Source organism: Oncorhynchus gorbuscha, linkage group LG07 (genome assembly GCF_021184085.1).
Source record: "Oncorhynchus gorbuscha isolate QuinsamMale2020 ecotype Even-year linkage group LG07, OgorEven_v1.0, whole genome shotgun sequence".
NCBI lineage: Eukaryota > Metazoa > Chordata > Actinopteri > Salmoniformes > Salmonidae > Oncorhynchus > Oncorhynchus gorbuscha.
The window spans coordinates 29228231-29251155 of record NC_060179.1 but is presented as its reverse complement, the minus strand read 5'-3'; the positions used below and the strand labels follow the sequence as shown (position 1 = coordinate 29251155).

General features: G+C 42.9%; 1 protein-coding gene and 1 non-coding gene across 6 annotated transcripts; one reads left to right on the top strand and one right to left on the bottom strand.

The window, feature by feature from the left end:
• Positions 1 to 5398: 5398 nt before the first annotated feature.
• Positions 5399 to 22505, top strand: LOC124039753 (poly(U)-binding-splicing factor PUF60-like). 5 transcript variants are annotated; one of them, XM_046356077.1, is made up of 12 exons: positions 5399 to 5474; positions 6125 to 6210; positions 6530 to 6625; positions 6739 to 6828; positions 7387 to 7437; positions 8727 to 8888; positions 9058 to 9150; positions 10543 to 10756; positions 10849 to 11081; positions 14256 to 14430; positions 14755 to 15014; positions 21839 to 22505. In XM_046356077.1, the coding sequence occupies exons 3-12, from the start codon at positions 6545 to 6547 to the stop codon at positions 22136 to 22138; spliced, it is 1659 nt and encodes a 552-aa protein (XP_046212033.1). In that variant the 5' UTR covers positions 5399 to 5474; positions 6125 to 6210; positions 6530 to 6544; the 3' UTR covers positions 22139 to 22505. The 5 variants fall into 5 exon arrangements, with proteins under 5 accessions (XP_046212033.1, XP_046212035.1, XP_046212034.1 ...); XM_046356079.1 differs by lacking the exon at positions 6125 to 6210 and having other exon boundaries at positions 5439 to 5474; positions 10849 to 11039; positions 14256 to 14412; XM_046356078.1 differs by lacking the exon at positions 6125 to 6210 and having other exon boundaries at positions 5439 to 5474; positions 10849 to 11039.
• On the bottom strand, positions 10356 to 10430 carry trnaa-ugc. The gene has a single exon. It is a non-coding gene; the product is annotated as a tRNA-Ala (tRNA).
• Positions 22506 to 22925: the final 420 nt, after the last annotated feature.

Below are 22925 nucleotides of genomic sequence, written 5' to 3'. Positions count from 1 at the left end.
GTACTTTGTTGAAGGACCTTTGGTAGCAATTATAGCCTCAAACCTTCTTGGGTATGACGTTACAAGCTTTGCAGGTTCTCCCATTCTTCTCTGAAGATCCTCTCAAGCTCTGTCAGGTTGGATGGGGAGTGTTGCTGCACAGAGATGTTCAATCAGGTTCAAGTCCAGGCTCTGGCTGGGCCACTCAAGGACATTCAGAGACTTGTTCCGAAGCCACTCCTACGTTGTCTTGGCTGTGTGCTTAGGGTCGTTGTCCTGTTGGAAGGTGAACCTTGGCCCCAGTCTGAGGTCCTGAGCGCTCTGGAGCAGGTTTTCAACAAGGATCTCTCTGTACTTCGCTCCATTCATCTTTGCCTCGATTGTGACTAGTCTCGCAGTCCCTGCCGCTGAAAAACACCCCCATTTCTACGTCTTGGTGGTTCCAAACTTCCATTTAAGAATGATGGAGGCCACTGTGTTCTTGGGGAACTTCAATGCTGCATAAATGTTTTGGTACCCTTCCCTTTATTTCACCTTTATTTAACCAGGTAGGCTAGTTTAGAACAAGTTCGCATTTACAACTGCGACCTGGCCAAAATAAAGCAGAGTAGTGTGAAGAGACAACCACACATAGTTACACATGGAGTAAACAATAAACAAGTCAATAACACAGTAGAAATAAATTGTCTATATACATTGTGTGCAAAAGGCATGAGGAGGTAGGTGAATAATTACAATTTTGCAGATTAACACTGGAGTGATAAATGATCAGATGGTCATGTGCAGGTAGAGATACTGGTGTGCAAAAGAGCAGAAAAGTAAATAAATAAAAACAGTATGGGGATGAGGTAGATTGGGTAGGCTACCCATTGGGTGGGCTATATACCGATGGACTATGTACAGCTGCAGCGATCGGTTAGCTGCTCAGACAGCAGATGTTTGAAGTTGGTGAGGGAGATAAAAGTCTCCAACTTCAGCAATTTTTGCAATTCGTTCCAGTCACAGGCAGCAGAGAACTGGAAGGAAAGGCGGCCAAATGAGGTGTTGGCTTTAGGGATGATCAGTGAGATACACCTGCTGGAGCGCGTGCTACGGGTGGGTCGTGACCAGTGAACTGAGATAAGGCGGAGCTTTACCTAGCATGGACTTGTAGATGACCTGGAGCCTGTGGGTCTGGCGACGAATATGTAACGAGGGCCAGCTGACTAGAGCATACAGGTCGCAGTGGTGGGTGGTATAAGGTGCTTTAGTAACAAAACGGATGGCACTGTGATAAACGGCATCCAGTTTGCTGAGTAGAGTATTGGAAGCTATTTTGTAGAGGACATCGCCGAAGTCGAGGATCGGTAGGATAGTCAGTTTTACTAGGGTAAGTTTGGCGGCGTGAGTGAAGGAGGCTTTGTTGTAGAATAGAAAGCTGACTCTAGATTTGATTTTAGATTGGAGATGTTTGATATGAGTCTGGAAGAAGAGTTTACAGTCTAGCCAGACACCGAGGGACTTATAGATGCCCACATATTCTAGGTCGGAACTATCCAGGGTGGTGATGCTAGTCGGGCGTGCGGGTGCAGGCAGCGAACGGTTGAAAAGCATGCATTTGGTTTTACTAGCGTTTAAGAGCAGTTGGAGGCCACGGAAGGAGTGTTGTATGGCTTTGAAGCTTGTTTGGAGGTTAGATAGCACAGTGTCCAAGGAAGGGCCAGAAGTATACGGAATGGTGTCGTCTGCGTAGAGGTAGATCAGGGAATCGCCCGCAGCAAGAGCAACATCATTGATATATACAGAGAAAAGAGTCGGCCCGAGAATTGAACCCTGTGGCACCCCCATAGAGACTGCCAGAGGACCGGACAACATGCCCTCCAATTTGACACACTGAACTCTGTCTGCAAAGTAGTCAAGGCACCAGGCAAGGCAGTCATTAGAAAAACCGAGGCTACTGAGTCTGCCGATAAGAATATGGTGATTGACAGAGTCGAAAGCATTGGCCAGGTCGATGAAGACAGTACTGTCTTTTATCAATGGCGGTTATGATATCATTTAGTACCTTGTACGTGGCTGAGGTGCACCCGTGACCGGCTCGGAAACCAGATTGCACAGCGGAGAAGGTATGGTGGGATTCGAGATGGTCAGTGATCTGTTTGTTGACTTGGCTTTCGAAGACCTTAGATAGGCAGGGCAGGATGGATATAGGTCTGGAACAGTTTGGGTCCAGGGTGTCTCCCCCATTGAAGAGGGGGATGACTGCGGCAGCTTTCCAATCCTTGGGGATCTCAGAAGATATGAAAGAGAGGTTGAACAGGCTGGTAATAGGGGTTGCGACAATAGACTCCCCTTTTTTTCTACTGTTATTGACTTGTTAATTGTTTACTCCATGTGTAACTCTGTGTTGTCTGTTCACACTGCTATGCTTTATCTTGACCAGGTCGCAGTTGCAAATGAGAACTTGTTCTCAACTAGCCTACCTGGTTAAATAAAGGGGAAATTAAAATAAAATTAAAATAAAAACACAGAAAAGCAGTTAATCTGGAGATGCGGCTCGCCTTCAAAATAAAGGTCCCATATTGATACTGATACAAATAGTGGAATCATTCCACATTTTGACAGGACAACTTTAGAATGTTGTTATATAAATTCAACAAAACATTGCTTTGCCAAAAAAAGGGCAAAATCAGTTGAAATCGCAACTCTTGACTTTATAATAGCATTGGGGGCATACCGTACAGTCTTACCTATGGGAAAGGGGGCATTAAGTTGCACAACTGAATGCCTTCAACTGAAATGTTTCTTCCACATTTCACCCATCCCCTCTGAATCAGAGAGGTGTGAGTGTGTGTGTGGGGGGGGGGGGGGGGGGCTGCCATAATCAACATCCACATCTTCAGCACCCAGGGAACAATGGGTTAATTGCTTTGCTCAGGGGTGGAACAACAGATGTTTACCTTGTCAGCTTGGGGATTCGATCCAGCAACCTTTCAGTTACTGGCCCAACACTCTAACCACTAGGCTACCTGCATTGTGGACCAATGAAATTGGGAATCAGCCTATTCAGTGACACCCACAGAACACAACTGTGAAGAGTTTACACACATATTAACCTCCTAGCTCTTCTTGCAGAACTCACTATTCAGCCTATTGTGAATATTGAACATTCATATTGTAATGTACAGACTTACCTATGGATCTTGGGTCCATGCAAATGGGGTATCAGCCTTCTCAGTGACCTCCAGAGAACACAACTGTGAAGAGTTTACACATATTAGTGTAATATCTTATTGCAGGACTTTGAGTGTGGGAACAGGTGCAGTTAATACAGGTAATGAGTGGAGAACAGGAGGGATTCTTAATTAAAGAACAACTAACAGGTCTGTGAGAGCCGGAATTCTTTCTGGTTGGTAGGTGATCAAATACTTATGTCATGCAATAAAATGCCAATTAATTACTTAAAAATCATACAATGTGATTATCTGGATTTTTGTTTTAGATTCCGTCTCTCACAGTTAAAGTGTACCTATGATAAAAATTATAGACCTCTACATGCTTTGTAAGTAGGAAAACCTGCAAAATCGGCAGTGTATCAAATACTTGTTCTCCCCACTGTAAATAAATAAATGAATAAATATATAAATGAATACAATGAAAGTTTGTATAATTAGATAATACATACAGAAATAATGAAATACATACAGATATGTAGAGAAAATATATACATTTTAGTCAGCATTTTAGTATTTCCTTGCTCATTTATTTAATTATGTGTGGATATATTTATCTATTTATGTGTGCATATATTTATTCATGTCATTCTAATTACGGCAGGTTTGGTCTTCCATACTGGAAGAGTGTTTTCACACTTGGACCCTTTCGGTCTATTTTTGTGAAGTCAGTGCTGTTCACATAATTTTTTCTGCAGTGTGAATGCTCCAATTGAACTCAGACCCCTCAAATGAGCCCTGTGCTGTTTTTGGACATTGATTAGTGATATTATAATTGTTTAATTGAATATGATTATAATATTATCTTCTGATTATATGTATTATGTCTCATCTTTCAACTAAATGCAGTCTTTCAGCTTCCAAAATGTAAGTAGGTATATATATCTGATAGAATGGCTTTTCCTGCACTTTGTGAAAACCCAGAGTGCTTTGAGTGGATGTTGGAAAATGCAAAGATGACATAGACCACAAAATAGGTGAAGTGAACTGGCAAAAGGGTACACATTCAAAGGCAAGGGCAGTGTGAATACAAAGAGAACTGAGTTCTATAGCTTTTTTTTTTTTACCCCAGAGTTCACTTTAAAGAGGTGCTATGCTTCGGGGGGCTCTTTGAAGGTGTCTGAGTTTCTTTGGAGTGTTAACACTGCACAAAAAATAACGCGAACCGCACTGAGTTCACAGAAATTGGTGAAAACACCCTTAAAGAGGACTATATGTGAAAACATCTTTAACAATATGAAACCCAAATATTTAGGCTGACGTAATCCAGTGTCCAGAAAACGTATTTGCGGGATATGCAAATATGTTTATATTTAATGAATTGTTGCCTCATTTGCATATTTAAATACAATATTTTGGAATATTTTTTATACAAAAAAGTATTATATTTGCGTCTACATTGAACAGGTAAAGGTTGATTGTGATATTATTAAGGGGGAAAAATCCCTTAGGGTATGTTGCCTGGCTGTAGAATTTCGTTCATTTCTATGGAGGACTGCTTTTCTGAGTAGTGTCAATATGGCCTGTTATTGGCCAATACATAACATCAGCAATCCAAGGTGGCAAGTAGCCTAACGGCTGCACCTATCCAGTGTATGTGACAATAAAATACCTTATTCTTATATACATCATTGAGGGATACCCATGTTGCTGGAGATCAGAAGTGTCCCGGTTAGAGAAAGACAGGTCGAGGTTGCCAGGGTCAGAGTAGCACACAAGGTGTCGTATTCTGAGGCAGTGAAGAGAGTAGTAGAGGAAGATCGGTCCAGGGCAAGGCATCCTAAGAGGCTCCCCGTGAGTAGGTCAAGGCCAATAGAGAGCAATAGGAATACCATGTGCTTCATTAAGGTTGGCTTCTTAACATTCAAAGCCATGGTTATCAACTGTACCGCAGAAATGGAACGTAAATCACATAAAATAGATGCTGTGGTGGCAGCTACAGAGAAGTACTTGGGTGTACAAGATGGTTGAAAATGGTTTGCCGTTCTCTCAAGCTGCCGGGCCTGGTGTAGGATCAGATAGGGCCAAGTAGCATAATACTGGTGAGTTGTTGTTGTTTATAGGGCAATATTTCTTCCCTTTTCCCAGTCCTTTTCCCTTCCATTTTTGTGTAGCTATATAGGGATACAGTCAGTGGCCAGTGACCGGACTCACACTCCAGTACAGGAGATGGCGATGTATGCACCTCACAGTTTGACGCAATCCGCTAATTCAATTTAAAGAAGAAGAAGAACGGCGGGGCCTATTCAAGAAGGTGTGCTTATGGCGTTGACGGAGATTGCGGTAAATAGCTTGCTAAATAAGTTAAATATGAACTCCGTTATTGTTTTCTTTGTTTAATAGTTGTGCGTATACATATATTGTGGGAATTATTGGTTTATTCCCATTAACCATGTTTAATTTATAAAACCTGAATTTAGGCATGAGGCCTTTTAGCTAGCTAGCTTGCTATCTACTGCGACAATATGCTCCTGGCTAATGCTATTTAGCTACACAAATAAAGCAATCGCTAAATGTGTCGTATTTGTAGCCAACTAATCACAGATCGAGCTGCTAGTGTGACAGACTATTGTTGGAATTACAATGCACGAGTCATGATTGAAAATGGTGAAATGTTATTTAGCCTAACGATGCATCGACCAGTTTAGCTAGACTGCTAGTTAGGCGAGCTACAGTCAGTTAACGTTAGCCCAACCGACGTTAAATTGAGCTTTACTGAAGTGTATCAAGTTAGTCAACGAACTTAGTTAACTTTAGCTAGCTTTGTACTTGCTTCTATACGAACACTATGCATTATATACTAACTAGCTACATAGTTATCTAGCTAAATTGTTAGGAAATTACCTAGGCAAACACTCGGTGCAAATGGAGGATACCAAGTTTACCGCCTTGCAGCTGCTACCATTAGTTTGAAAGCATTTTCTCTCTCTCAGACTTTTTGAATTGTTAAGGCTTCCCCATCACTCTTCCCCTTGGGGTTATCCTGCCTCTGGTGGTCCCAGCGTTTATCAGGTTGTAGGTAAGGAAATCATCTCTACGCACCCATTGTGCGTTCCAATCACTGGTGACTGGTCGGATTTTGTGCTTTTAGGCCTATAACTATTCTAATTGAGATTACTGCTTCCAAATCCAGATTAACTGCTTCCGCTTCTCCAGTACGATATATGCACTGTGATGATTCTCAATCTCTATACCTCAAATCTCTTAAAGATGGTCATAGAAGAACAGACATGCAGCATACCAAATGTGCAGTGCATGGCAATTTATCCAATGAATAAGTGTTCCTGCCTCTGAGGATGCTCAGATGTATTAATTTCTTTCCTGCTGTGATTCTTCAGGGAGGGACAGCTCTGATGATGGAGAATGGACAGGGCACAGGTGGGAAGCTTGGCCTGCCGCCTCTCACCCCGGAGCAGCAGGAGGCTCTACAAAGGGTGAGCCTACTACATAAGCATGACTACATACAGGTGTATACGTAATGACTCAAGATCAGTCAATTTGTCTGCGGTTCCACGATTCTTTCTCACGCTGACGGACTTTTCTCCAGGCAAAGAAATATGCCATGGAGCAGAGCATTAAGAGTGTCTTGGTGAAGCAGACCATTGCCCATCAGCAACAGCAGCTCACCAACTTGCAGGTGAGATGTACTGAATTCTGTACTCCTGCAACTAAACTATCCATCCTCTTGACCATATGTTATTCCCTTAACACCAACCACACTCAATTTTAGCCTTATTTCTAAGAGTAACTTGGAAAATCACATGCACAGTTAAAAGCATCTGCCCTAGTAACTTTGTAGTTACAAACAATACTTGATTGTTCAGTAGCACAAAACAATAGTAACGTATTTCTCTGCTTACGGTGATGGGATAGGGATGTTTGTCCTCTTGCTTCTGCCTCTTCTTTTTCAGCTGGAGAAGATCAACATGAAGACTTAGTTAAACATGTTGAATGCTTTGCACTTGGTCCCACATAGGGCTTTTGAATGTCTTGAATGTGGGGTAATATTGTGAAATGCTTTGGGGCAGATTGGAGTGGGTGGGACTGCAGAGGGAAAGTCAAATCACTCCTGAAAGTCTTTTAGGGGATGTGTGTCTAGCTGATGTATATCAAAGCAATGACATTTGAAAAAGCAAAGCTTAAATATATATCTAACCTACTTTTCAGCACCTTTTTCATCTTTACTGTCTTTCAGATGGCAGCAGTGACAATGGGCTTTGGAGATCCTCTCTCACCTTTACAATCGGTCAATAGATTATTAAACTTTTTTTCTCTGTTCGCATTCCTGTTAAAAAGGACAGTTACCCTTCTTTGATTGGCCACTCTGGCCTCAATCATAGCCATAGCAGCTGACCAAAGAACTCATATTTCAAAAGAAGACATGGTTTTTAACATAATAATTATGAGGAACCAGTTCTTACACACACTGTTTAAGCTTAATTCAGTCTGGTTATTGAAGCTGTGTTTGTATGCCCACTGCACCATTTCAGAAGAAATGCCCAGAAGTACTTCCACTAGTGGCAACAGCTGTTGATGTGTTTTTTGTTTGTTATTACACTGAAAGTGATTTATATTAGGACGTTATGTATGAATTCATACATTTGAGCACAATACAAACTTCATCGGGGCATTTTAGCAGTATGATGGCTTTTTACACTAGCCTGAAATGGCTATCCAAGGGTGGTTGAGAAAATTAACATGGGGGAAGTCCATGTCTTCTTTGTAAATATGCTTGTACTTTGCATTGATTGAAGCTGAAAAAGCCATCTTTGGTGTGGGGCTAAAGAGGGTTAGCAGTCTCTTTCAATAACCTAAGATGAGAGAACTGCTCAAACAGGAATTTTTGGCAATCTCAAATTTGATGCTGTAATAGGGGAAATCACTTTTCTCTTTTGTAATAGATTAGGCTGTTAGTTGTCTGTGGGTGATAGTAAAAGCAGCTATGCTCAAGTAACAAATACTTGAGTAAAGGACCCAGTAAACTCTGCTTTCAGTGGTTAACCATCCCTCACTCCCCTTAGAGACGTAAGTGTAAAATGTTTTCCTTAGGCTTTTAATGGATGTTATTCAACTGATATAGGTGTTTATTTAATTTGTTTGCCATGTTGAAATGTCACAATATACACTATATGCAGCCCTGGACTACAGGTCCGTTTCAGGAGCCAAATATTAGCGAAGGACATCCATGTCACCTTCAGTGCTTTCACCCATATTAATGCAGTAATAAGAAGCATTTTTTAAAATTTACGTAGCTGTTTGGGTGCCAGCATTCACCAAATTGTTCATCTTTGTGTAGATAGTCGCAAAATCGTTGTCCGGGACTCTGTTGCGTATGCCCAGATTGCGTCTGTCCCTGACATTGGCCTGTACGTCTATTGTTGGGAAAAGCAAACACCATACAGAATTAAACAAATCAATTACATTTCAATATAAAAAATAATTTGCCCATACACATCTAGATATATTTATTTTAGTGTGTTCTTGCTTTCATAGACCCCCTAAACATCATGGTGTGTTTTTCTCCGGGGTTACCAGGTGGCGGCTCAGCGTCAGCGTGCTCTAGCCATCATGTGTCGGGTGTATGTGGGCTCCATATACTATGAGCTCGGGGAGGACACCATCAGACAGGCCTTTGCCCCTTTTGGCCCCATCAAGAGCATTGACATGTCATGGGACTCCGTTACAATGAAGCACAAGGTCCGTGTATAGAGCACCCTTAAACCACATCACACAGCGTTGCAATGTGATTAGAATCACATCTATACTAAATGATGTGAGGGGAAACTGAAGCACAACAGGGGAATGTGGCATGCACGTGTCTGTAATGCGGTGGACTGTTGTCCCATGGTTGTATCTGTCTGTGCAGGGCTTTGCCTTTGTGGAGTATGAGATCCCGGAGGCGGCACAGCTGGCTTTGGAGCAGATGAACTCAGTCATGCTTGGGGGCAGGAACATCAAGGTGAGTGGCCTGGAGAGTCAGCCTGTCCGGCCCAGTGGAAGTGGACCTCTCAGAACCCCCTCTATAGCCCTGGAAAGAGGGGTGCTCCTGCTATTACCTTTTTAACCTTTTTGTTTTCTTTTCATTTCTATCGAGAACGCATGGATCCAGTTCGAAATCTTCATTTCGCTCTTTCCGTGTAACTGAACTATTATTTCTGTGTGAATCACTAATTGGTAGTCTCTCTAAATTCTGTATGGAAGTGTTATCTAAAGCCACTCATTTCTTTTGTCTTTCTTTGCTTGTATGTATGTCAATTCATTTACAGGTATGCGTGTGTGTGTTTGGGTGCGTGTGTGTTTTGTGTGTGTGCGCGCATGTCTGTGTGCGCGCGGGTGTTTTTTTGTGAATGTCTGCTGTGTTCTGCTTCCATGATGTCATCACCACATTGTTTTAGTGACCAGTTCCTCTAGGATGCCCGGGCAGCGTACGATGATGTGTTGCTCTGTGTCCGAGATGTGCTGATGATGGGCTGCGCCTGGTTGGTGTCGCTTGGCCGCCCCACCTGCAGCACAGATCATATACTACATAGCCGCTAATAGAGACGCTCCAAACTCTAGCCTATAGATGGACAGTTAGAGGAGATACCTCAAACTACTCTAGAAAGTGTAGTGCTAGCCACGTGTGGTTTTATCTTGTTAATTCTTTAAGCATTTCCACTAGTTGATCCTCAGCCGCAGCTCTGGCTGAGGCATTCTGAACAGGCCTTTCAGTGTTGTTCGAAACTGCCTGAGTGAGTGAAGCAGCTTTTACAGTAGAATTATCTTCATGAGTTCTAGACAGGCTATTTTCTTCTTTTCGTTTTTCTTTTTTTACGTGATCTTCGCTCTAGTTAATTTCCAGGTGACGATTTTAAAGTGACTATCTGAGTTGTTGGTATGTTGTCAGTTTCTATAATCCAGAAAGAAAAGGGGGAGAGTGAGAAAAGTGTCAAAAGAAGGTGTTGTCTACTCTATAGTGCAGGTTTGTCACGTTTCACATCACTCGTATTACCTAAGCCTTTGCAGAAAGCCCTGGTGGAAAGATGCTGTTTAGCAAGGCTAGTGGAAACTTGGCAAAGAATACATTGGGCTGCGATTACATTTTAGTTATTTAGCGGATGCTCTTATCCAGAGCAACTTACAGTAGTGAGTGCGTACATTATTTTTTTTGGTACATTTTCGTACTGGTCCCCGTGGGAATCGAACCCACAACCCTGGTGTTGCAAGCACCATGCTCTACCAGCTGAGCCACACGGGACCAATTGCAAAGAGAAATGGTCTCCTTCGGTTTTGGAGCTCGAGGTGTTGCGTTGCTCGGTCAGTGGGCTGTGACACCCCACTCATTGGCCCTGTGCTGGTATCTGTGCTGTAGGTGGGGCGGCCAGGTAACATTGGTCAGGCGCAACCCATCATCGACCAGCTGGCAGAGGAGGCGCGCGCCTACAACCGGATCTTCGTGGCTTCCGTCCACCCTGACCTCTCAGACGAGGACATCAAGAGCGTCTTTGAGGCCTTCGGGAGGATCAAGTCCTGCACGTTAGCCAGGGACCCCACCACAGGAAGACACAAGAGCTTTGGCTTCATCGGTGAGCAGAGAGGCGTTTGGCGGCCCTCAGGATGTGCTGTTGCTGTGTGTTTTTCCTCCTAACTCTTCTTTTCCCCCCTCTCTACCTGGCAGAGTATGACAAGCCCCAGTCGTCCCTGGATGCAGTGTCCTCCATGAACCTGTTTGACCTGGGGGGCCAGTACTTGCGGGTGGGCAAGGCCGTAACCCCGCCCATGCCCATGCTGACCCCCACCCAGCCTGGTGGCCTGCCGCCCGCTGCAGCCGTGGCTGCTGCAGCAGCCACCGCTAAGATAACGGCCCAGGCAAGTATGATTCCCTTCCAAAGGGATCTATTGGCCTTCCAGGTAAATATACCTCTGATATACAGTGAGCTCCAAAAGTGTTGGGACAGTGACACATTTTCTTGTTATTTTGGCTCTGTACTTCAGCACTTCGGATTTGAAATGATACAATGACTGGGGGTAAAGTGCTGACTGTCAGCTTTAATTTGAGGGTATTTTCACCCGTATCTGGTGACCCATTTAGAAATTACTCCACTTTTTGTACATGGGGGACCAAACATATTGGGACAAAGTCACTTATGTATATTAAACTAGTACAAATATTTGTGCTAGCCTCCCGAGTGGCGTAGCGGTTTAAGACACTGCATCGCAATGCTTGAGGCGTCACTACAGGCCCGGGTTCAATCCCAGGCTGTGTTGAAGCCGGCCAGGTGACCCATGAGGCGGCGCACAATTGGTCCAGCATCGTCCAGGTTAGGGGAGGGTTTGGCCGGCCGGGATGTCCATGTCCCATCGCGCTCTAGCGACTCCTGTTGCAGCGATGCGACAAGTCTAACTACAAAAAATATATGTGCCTCTAACTTTCTCACTAATCATTACTCAGGATTATCCATAATCACTGTAGCATCCACATTAATGTTGAAGTGTTTAGAAAGATTATATTCTTATTTACACTAAGTGACTCCATTATTTACCATTAATTTCTATGGGCACAAAATAATCTGAAACGCAACCAAAACAAACAATAAATACATCCAAAAAATGTGTAGAGTCACAAGCTTGATGTAGTCATTGCGTGCTATGAATATAGGACCAAATACTAAACATTTTAATGTATAATACAGAAGTGAATTTGTCCCAATACTTTTGGTCTCCTAAAAATGGGGGGGAAACTGTACAAATAGTGCTTTAATTTCTAAACGGTTCACCCGATATCCAAATACCCTCAAATTAAAGCTGAAAATCTGCACTTTAACCTCAGTTACTGTATCGTTTCAAATCCAAAGTGCTGGAGTATAGAGCCAAAACAACAAAATATTTGTCACTGTCCCACTACTTTTGGAGCTCACTGTAGGTAGCTAGGTGTGACCTTTTGTTAAAATGTGATAAGTATAAGAAATATAATGTATGTGTATATAAATCTGAATCTTCTATTTTCTGTGCACATTAACATATATTTTGATTTGCCCTGCCGTAGAATTTAAAACAGTATTTGATGAATTGATAATGCAGAACCCGTGCAGGGCAATATAAAGTCTTCTATGCTCACTGCTCTGTGTTTGCTAACAACATTTGCTGTGCCATGTCTGCTTGTTGTGATGTGAGCTCAACCCACGGTTGCAAAAGTTTATCCCCTGTGAAATGAGGGCTGGCCCTCTTCCCTTGTAATTCTAAGTACTATTAATACTAAGAAGCAATTCTACTCCTGTAAAATATACTGAACACAAATGTTAACACAAACATGCCAAGATTTTACTGGGTTATTGTTCATATAAGGAAATCAGTCAGATGAAATGCATTCATTAGGCCCTAATCTATGGATTTCACATGACTGGGCAGGGGCGCAGCCATGGGTGGGCTTTGGATGGCATAGGCCAATCAGAATCAGTCCCCCCCCCCCACACACACGAAAGGTTACGTGTGGTCTGACTTTAGAGGCAGCTTGTTGTAGAAAAATGAACATTCAATTCTCTGGCAACAGCTCTGGTGGACATTCCTGCAGCCAGCATGTCAAACTGAATGCTCCCCCAACTTGAAACATCTGTGGTGTTGTGTCAACTGCAAAACTTTTTTTTTTTTCAGCACAAGGTGCCCTTGTGTAATGATCATATGTTTTTAATCATCTTCTTGATAGGCCACATCTGTCAGGTGGATGAATTATCTTGGCAAAGGAGAAATGCTAACTAACATGGATGTAAACAAATTTGTTAACGATTTGAGAAATAAGCTATTTGTGCATATGGAACATTTATGGGATTTATTTTTTCAGCCCATAAAACATGGGACCAACACTTGTGTTTTATATTTTTGTTCAGTGCTTTTGGGTGTAGAAGCGAATTACTCCCTGGAGTCTCACTGCTTAAGCAAGCACACACCCTCACTGCTATATCTGGCACTGTTAACAGTAGTCATAGTTCTGTTTAGTAATAAATAGTATTGTTGAGTTCAGTGGAAGTTTATATTGGCAATTTGTAGTTGTAGAATATTGTATATTGGCTTGGCACTACTAATCTGACAATTGTAGTGATGGCCATGGCAAGTTGCCTATTCCTTAGGTTATGCAGGCTATAGCAGTTTCAATAAATGTTAAACCATTTACACAATGAAAGAACAATGTAGACGGAGCTAAGATTTTCAACAAAGCAGCACAAAATGTCCTGTCAGAATGATTTATATATACAGTTGAAGTCGGAAGTTTACTTACACTTAGGTTGGAGTCATTAAAACCTGTTTTTCAACCACTCCACAAATTTGTTGATAACAAACTATAGTTTTGGCAAGTCGGTTATGACATTTACTTCGAGCCTGACAAGTCATTTTTTCAACAATTGTTTACAGACAGACTATTTCACTTATAACTCACTATCACAATTTTAGTGGGTCAGAAGTTTACATACACGAAGTTGACTGGCCAGCCAATAGCCACAAATGTTACTAGCCAACTAGTTGTGGATGATCTATTATTTGATTCATTTGTGTGAACTTGCTCATATCAAGCAACAGATGGCTTGCGGAAAGGTAAAAAAATAACAATTAGTGGACTCGTTTTATGAAGGATCAGACAGTAAAATGGATAGGTTAGCTAGCTGGTAAGGCTTTAATATATTTCTTAATTAAGCTGAAGCTGGGTTTCCCAACTTGTTCAGTGCTTAGTGCTCATGCTGGTGAACAAGAAACACTTGTGATGTCACTCACCCTAGAAGACTCAACCAGTCACCTGACTTAACTCTAGAATATTAACGACTTTCCCTCCGACTGTCTTGCGAGCTCGCGCTAGTGGTCCTTTTTTACCAGTCTTTTTAAAAATTGTATTTTTGTTAAGTCTTTTGGGTGGTTGGCCAGTAGGGGGTCAGTATCATTAAATATTGCAATGTTTTATGGGTACTTAATCACGATAGGACAAAGGAAAACATCCCCCAACCCTAATGCAGAGTAGAGCACTATACATGCTGTATAAAGTCTGACTGTGCAACCTCACTGTGTTTTCCTGCTAATGCGTCCCGCCCCTCTCTCAAGGAGGCTGTGACCGGGGCGTCCATCTTGGGGGCGATGGCCGGGGCGAACCAGATGGGCCAAATGAGTCAGATGGGACAAATGGGACAAATGGGTCCGATGGGCTCTATGGGCATCCCTCAGGCAGTCATGGCTGCCCAGGCCCCCGGAATGATCACAGGTGTGTATCGAGACATGTGTGAGTACAGAGTATTGTCCACTGACCTGTGCACTGTTTTGAATCTTTTTAGAGGTTTAGAGGATCGTTTTAAATTATTTCAAGTGTGTATCTTATCTACTCAATGCTACTGTGTTGAGCAGGATTATCTGGTCAGCCAGTTTATGTAGTTTTTGTGTTAAAAAAAGCTTGACTGCAGTTGGTTCGGTTCACATGCGACCAATTAGAGGAACAGTGAAATTGCAACAGGTTTTGACTCCTATGAATGGCCATGTTCTCTCGGAGAAACCATATCAATGAAGATGTATTTATGTATGGCTGATGTGTGTGTGAATGTCCCTGTAGGTGTGACACCAGTGCGTCCTAACCTGCCAGTGCTGCCCCAGGTGGGCCTGGTCAACCCTGTGCTGGCCTCACCACCTGTGATCACCAACCCGGCCCAAATCAACCCCTCTCTACAAGAGCTTCAGAAGAAGAAGCAGGAGGAGAAAGAGATGCTGCAGGATGGGACAGGCCAGGAGATGTTGAGCGACCAAGAACACATGAGCATTTCCGGAAGCAGCGCCAGGCACATGGTCATGCAGAAACTGCTGAGGAAATCAGAGGTAAGATCACACATGAAGATCGTGTGTATATAGTGCTTTCGGAAAGTATTCAGAACCCTACACTTTTCCCACGTGGTTGCGTTACAACCTCATTCTAAAATAGATTAAATTGTTCCCCCCCCACCTCCACCTACCCAATAATGACAAAGCAAAAACAGTTTTTTACAAATGTTTGTACATTTTATAACTATTCAGACCCTTTACTCAGTACTTTGTTGAAGCACCTTTGGCAGCGATTACAGCCTCAATTCTTCTATGCTATATCTACAAGCTTGGCACACCCGTATTTGGGGAATTCCTCCATTCTTCTCTGCAGATTCTCTCAAGCTCTGTCAGGTTGGATGTGGAGCATCGCTGCACAGCTGTTTTCAGGTGTCTCCAGAGATGTTAGATCGGTTTCAAGTCCGGGCTCTGGCTTGGCTACTCAAGGACATTCAGAGACTTGTCCTGAAGCCACTCCTGCATTGTCTTGGCTGTGTGCTTAGGGTCGTTGTCCTGTTGGAAGGTGAACCTTCGCCCCAGTCTAAGGTCCTGAGTGCTCTGCAGCAGGTTTTAACTGCGTTACGAACCCTGTGCATATCGGACTGTTTTTCTCCACTACAACACCGGATTCCTGCCGTAAGCCCTGCACCATTACTCCTGATCATCACAGCAAGCAAGCTGCCACCGAGTTGCCCAGCCCAAAGCTATCCTTGAGCTAGGCCCATCTCCCGGGCCTGCTCAGTGGACCCTATGATCTCTCGGCTACACCGCTGATGCCTCCCGGACTCTTAACTAACACGACTAGAATCCACTACACCACCGGATTCTTGCCGTAAGCTCTGGATCTTTGCATCGGATCATCGCTGCTACCGAGTGGCTATAGTGGCTAACTCCCTTGTCCTGACGCTAGCACTAGTTAGCCGCCAGCCAGGCGCATCTCCTGGCTAGCAAACAAAATTACTCCAGCAACAATACCTCTTTTGCCAACTGGCCTGGACCCTTTGTCGACACGGGGACCCGCCGTTCAATCACGACTGGTCTGCCGACGTAATTCCATCAGTTGTGCCCTCAACCGGCCTTTGATAACCTGGCTACATAGAGTGGGGAGAATAATTATTTGATACACTGCCGATTTTTCAGGTTTTCCTACTTACAAAGCATGTAGAGGTCTGTAATTTTTATCATAGGTACACTTCAAATGTGAGAGACTGAATCTAAAAAATCACATTGTATGATTTTTAAGTAATTAATTTGAATTTTATTGCGTGACATAAGTATTTGATACATCAGAATCCTCCTCCCTAAATTTTAATATATATATATTTTTAAATTCACTTCTTTAGCACACTCTACCAACCCTAATGTCCATGCCGTGTCTGAATCCTGGCTTAGGAAGGCCACCAAAAATTCTGAAATTTCCATCCCCAACTACAACATTTTCTGTGAAGATGGAACTGCCAAAGGGGGAGTAGTTGAAATCCACTGCAGAGAGAGCCTGCAAAGTTCAGTCATACTATCCAAGTCTGTGCCCAAACAATTAGAGCCCCTACTTTTAAAAATCCACCTTTCCAGAAACAAGTCTCTCACCGTTGCCTCTAGTTATAGACCCCCCTCTGCCCCCAGTTGTGCCCTGGACACCATATGTGAATTGATCGCCCCCCATCTATCTTCAGAGTTCATACAGTTAGGTGACCTGAACTGGGACATGCTTAACACCCCGGCCGTCCTACAATCTAAGCTCACTGTAGATGCCCTCAATCTCACACAAATTATCAAGGAACCCACCAGGTACAACCCTAAATCCGTAAACATGGGCACCCTCATAGATATTATCCTGACCAACTTGCCTTCCAAATCCACCTCTGCTGTTTTCAATCAGGATCTCAGCAATCACTGCCTCATTGCCTGCATCCACTATGGGTCTGCGGTCAAATCACTGTCAAACGCTCCCTAAAACACTTCAGCGAGCAGGCCTTTCTAATCAACCTGGCTCGGGTATCCTGGAAGGATGTTGACCTCATCCCATCAGTAGAGGATGCCTGGCTGTTCTTTAAAAGTAATTTTCTTTCTTTCCCATCTTAAATAAGCATTCCCCTTTCAAAAAATGAAGAACTAAGAATAGATAAAGCCCTTGGTTCACTCCAGACTAGACTGCCCTTGACTAGCACAAAAACATCCTGTGGCGGACTGCACTTGCATCGTATAGTCCCCGCGATATGCAACTTTTCAGGGAAGTCAGGAACCAATACACACAGTCAGTTAGAAAAGCAAAGGCTAGCTTTTTCAAAAATAAATGTGCATCCTGTAGCTCTAAATCCAAAAAGTTCAAACTCTCTTTCATATCGTCTGAGATTCCTAAAGATTGGAAAGCTGCGCGGTCATCCCCCTCTTCAAAGGGGGTGACACTCTAAATCCAAACTGGTACAGACCTATATCCATCCTGCCCTGCCTTTCTAAAGTCTTCGAAGGCCAAGTTAACAAATCACTGATAATTTTGACTCCCACTGTACCTTCTCTGCTGTGCAGTCCTGTTTCTGAGCTGGTCACGGGTGCACCTCAGCCACGCTCAAGGTACTAAACGATATCATAACCGCCATTGATAAAAGGCCGTACCATGTAGCCGTCTTCATCGACCTGGCCAAGGCTTTCGACTCTCAATCATCGTATTCTTATTGGCAGACTCAACAGCCTTGGTTTCTCAAATGACTGCCTCGCCTGGTTCACCAACTACTTCTCAGATAGAGTTCAGTGTGTCAAATCGGAGGGCCTGTTGTCCGGACCTCTGGCAGTCTTTATGGGCGGTACCACAGGGTTCAATTCTCGGGCTGACTCTTTTCTCTGTATATATCAATATATCAATGATGTCTCTTGCTGCTTGCTGCTGGTGATCTGTAAAAAGCCCATCCAACTACCTACCTCATCCCCATATTGTTTTTATTTACTTTTTTTGCTCTTTTGCACACCAGTATTTCTACTTGCACATCATCTGCACATCTATCACTCCAGTGTTAATTTGCTGAATTGTAAGTTCCTTGCTACTATGGCCTAATTATTGCCTTACCACCTCAAGCCATTTGTACTCACTGTATATAGACTTTTTTTTATTGTTTTATTGACTGTACGTTTGTTTATCCCACTGCTTTGCTTTATCTTGGCCGGGTCGCAGTTGTAAATGAGAACTTGTTCTCAACTGGCCTACCTGGTTAAATAAAGATGAAAGAAAAATAAGTTTGTTAATATGGACACCAAGGAAGTTGAAGCTCTCAACCTGTTCCACTACAGCCCTGTCGAAGAGAATTGGCGTTTGCTTGATCCTCCTTTTCCATTCGTCCACAATCATCTCCTTTGTCTTGATCACGTTGGGGGAGAGGTTGTTGTCCTGGCACCACACATCTGCAGAGAATCAAATCAAATTTATTTATATAGCCCTTCGTACATCAGTTGATATCTCAAAGTTCTGTACAGAAACTCAGCCTAAAACCCCAAACAGCAAGCAATGCAGGTGTAGAAGCACGGTGGCTAGGAAAAACTCCCTAGAAAGGCCAAAACCTAGGAAGAAACCTAGAGAGGAACCAGGCTATGTGGGGTGGCCAGTCCTCTTCTGGCTGTGCCGGGTGGAGATTATAACAACATGGCCAAGATGTTCATAAATGACCAGCATGGTCAAATAATAATAAGGCAGAACAGTTGAAACTGGAGCAGCAGCATGGTCCTAGGAGGGAGAGAGGGAGAGAGAAACAAACTACAATACAATACAATAGTCAGGAGACACTGTGGCCCCATCCGAGGACACCCCCGGACAGGGCCAAACAGGAAGGATATAACCCCACCCACTTTGCCAAAGCACAGCCCCTACACCACTAGAGGGATATCTCAACCACCAACTTACCATCCTGAGACAAGGCTGAGTATAGCCCACAAAGATCTCCACCACGGCACAACCCAAAGGGGGGGGCGCCAACCCAGGCAGGATGACCACATCAGTGAATCAACCCACTCAGGTGACGCACCCCTTCCAGGGACGACATGAGAGAGCCCCAGTGAGCCAGTGACTCAGCCCCTGTAATAGGGTTAGAGGCAGAGAATCCCAGTGGAAAGAGGGGAACCGGCCAGGCAGAGACAGCAAGGGCGGTTCGTTGCTCCAGAGCCTTTCCGTTCACCTTCCCGCTCCTGGGCCAGACTACACTCAATCATATGACCCACTGAAGAGATGAGTCTTCAGTAAAGACTTGAAGCTTGAGACCGAGTTTAGCGTCTCTGACATGGGTAGGCAGACCGTTCCAAAAATATGGAGCTCTATAGGAGAAAGCCCTGCCTCCAGCTGTTTGCTTAGAAATTCTAGGGACAATTAGGAGGCCTGCGTCTTGTGACCGCAGCGTACGTGTATGTACGGCAGGACCAAATTAGAGAGATAGGTAGGAGCAAGCCCATGTAATGTTTTGTAGGTTAGCAGTAAAACCTTGAAATCAGCCCTTGCTTTGACAGGAAGCCAGTGTAGAGAGTCTAGCACTGGAGTAATATGATCAATTTTTTTGGTTCTAGTCAGGATTCTAGCAGCCGTATTTAGCACTAACTGAAGTTTATTTAGTGCTTTATCCGGGTAGCCGGAAAGTAGAGCATTGCAGTAGTATAACCTAGAAGTGACAAAAGCATGGATTAATTTTTCTGCATCATTTTTGGACAGAAAGTTTCTGATTTTTGCAATATGGAAAAAAGCTGTCCTTGAAATGGTCTTGATATGTTCTTCAAAAGAGAGATCAGGGTCCAGAGTAACGCCGAGGTCCTTCACAGTTTTATTTGAGACGACTACAACCATTAAGATTAATTGTCAGATTCAACAGAAGATCTCTTTGTTTCTTGGGACCTAGAACAAGCATCTCTGTTTTGTCTAAAAGTAGTAGTTTAAAAGTAGAAGGTTTGCAGCCATCCACTTCCTTATGTCTGAAACACATGCTTCTAGCAAGGGCAATTTTGGGGCTTCACCTTGTTTCATTGAAATGTACAGCTGTGTGTCATCCGCATAGCAGTGAAAGTTAACATTATGTTTTTGAATAACATCCCGAAGAGGTAAAATATATAGTGAAAACAATAGTGGTCCTAAAAAGGAACCTTGAGGAACACTGAAATTTACAGTTGATTTGTCAGAGGACAAACCAGTCACAGAGACAAACTGATATCTTTCTGACAGATAAGATCTAAACCAGGCCAGAACTTGCCCGTGTAGACCAATTTGGGTTTCCAATCTCTCCAAAAGAATGTGATCGATGGTATCAAAAGCAGCACTAAGGTCTAGGAGCACGAGGACAGATGCAGAGCCTCGGTCCGATGCCATTAAAATGTCATTTACCATCTTCACAAGTGCCGTCTCAGTGCTATGATGGGGTCTAAAACCAGACTGAAGCATTTCGTATACATTGTTTGTCTTCAGGAAGGCAGTGAGTTGCTGCGCAACAGCCTTCTCTAAAATGTTTGAGAGGAATGGAAGATTCGATATAGGCCGATAGTTTTTTTATATTTTCTGGGTCAAGGTTTGGCTTTTTCAAGAGAGGCTTTATTACTGCCACTTTTAGTGAGTTTGGTACACATCCGGTGGATAGAGAACCATTTATTATGTTCAACATAGGAGGGCCAAGCACAAGAAGCAGCTCTGTCAGTAGTTTACTTTGAATAGGGTCCAGTATGCAGCTTGAAGGTTTAGAGGCCATGATTATTTTCATCATTGTGTCGAAGAGATATAGTACGATCCTTGGTCCTGGCAGAGTTGTGTAGACTCTGAACAACTGAGCTTTGAAGGAATACGCAGATTTAAAGAGGAGTCCGTAATTTGCTTTCTAATAATCATAATCTTTTCCTCAAAGAAGTTCATGAATTTATCACTGCTAAAGTGAAAGTCATCCTCTCTTGGGGAATGCTGCTTTTTAGTTAGCTTTGCGACAGTTTCAAAAAGGAATTTCGGATTGTTCTTATTTTCCTCAATTAAATTAGAAAAATAGGATGATCGAGCAGCAGTAAGGGCTCTTCGGTACTGTCTTGCCAAGCTAGTCGGAAAACTTCCAGTTTGGTGTGGCGCCATTTCCGTTCCAATTTTCTGGAAGCTTGCTTCAGAGCTCGGGTATTTTCTGTGTACCAGGGAGCTAGTTTCTTATGAGAAATGCTTTTAGTTTTTAGGGGTGCAACTGCATCTAGGGTATTGCACAAGGTTAAATTGAGTTCCTCAGTTAGGTGGTTAACTGATTTTTGTCCTCTGGCGTCCTTGGGTAGACAGAGGGAATCTGGAAGGACATCAAGGAATCTTTGTCTGTGAATTTATAGCACGACTTTTGATGTTCCTTGGTTGGGGTCTGAGCAGATTATTTGTTGCAATTGCAAACGTAATAAAATGGTGGTCCGATAGTCCAGGATTATGAGGAAAAACATTAAGATCCACAACATTTATTCCATGGGATAAAACAGAGAAGAATGGGATAAACTCTCCAAATACAGGTGTGCCGGGTTTGTCGTGTCATACCCAAGAAGTCTATTGGCTTTAATCACTGCCAAAGGTGCTTCAAGAAAGTACTGAGTAAATGGTCTGAATAATTATATAAATGCAATTTCTTTTTTTGCTTTGTCATTATGGAGTATTGTGTATAGATGGAGGATTTTTATTTGATTCATTTTAGAATAAGGCTGGAAAATTTTGGGAAAAGTCAGTCTCAATACTTTCCGAATGCACTGTATTTGCCTTGTTTAATTGCAAAAAATGTACAAAAGTTGCAGTACTTTCACTGAAAAGTAGATTTATTTTGAATGTAATGCGATTTGGGTAGGATTTACATTTGGACTTTTCTTCCCCTCCCCAGTCTACGGTGATGGTGTTACGGAACATGGTGGGGCCAGAGGACATTGATGACGACCTGGAGGGCGAGGTGACAGAGGAGTGCGGCAAGTTTGGTGCCGTAAACCGGGTCATCATCTACCAGGAGAAGCAGGGGGAGGAGGAGGATGCCGAGATCATCGTCAAGATCTTTGTGGAGTTCTCCATGGTCTCGGAGATGAACAAGGCCATCCAGGCACTCAACGACCGCTGGTTTGGGGGTCGCAAGGTCATCGCGGAGGTCTACGACCAAGAGCGCTTTAACAGTAGTGACCTCTCCGCATAAACTGTCTGAAATGGTCGCCCAACACCCATCCCATACCCGTTGCTCAAACTCACTTCAGCCACTATCACTGCTGCTAGAGATTTGGGCCTCTTTTTAAATTGTAATTTTTTTTATTGATGTTGATATTAATATTATTAATGGTCTCTTTTGAGGGATTGGTTAAGAAAATAATATTTGCACCTCATGGATTTTGTTTTGTCACCTACTGTGAAGACTTGATTTATTTTGTATTATTTGCAGTTTTTTTTGTTATCAAATTGAGAAGTCATTAATTAGGTTACCCCCATTTTTAAGTTGTCAGGACTCTTTAAAAATCGTTTTAGAGCTATTGGTTCCCATTTACCCACAAATAAATTCTTCAACTATGTGAATGTCTGTTGTGAATTTCTTATGTGTTTTGGGAAGGAAAAATCCCATTTCAAATACTAATATTCCTAATTTCTTGACATTTCAATAGAACGTAGTCATTTCAGTTAACTAAAATTATTAAATATACTGTAGCTATTTCAAAACGGTCTGACAGCAATTATTGACCTTTGCTGTGAAGACCATGTTTTTTTGTCAACATCACTGGGGTTTGGGACAATATTTTTCCCCCACATTTTTATAAATTGAGCTTCAATCAATTAGATGCATTGAAAATGGATACTGAACACATTTGAATGAGATCTGTTATATTGTTAAAATGTTTCTGATTGTGGAATTCCCAGTTTCATAAAGCTTATTTTATATTAAACTTTAGATTCTGGAAGCTTTTTTTTACAAGGTTGAATAATTGACTGGTTGT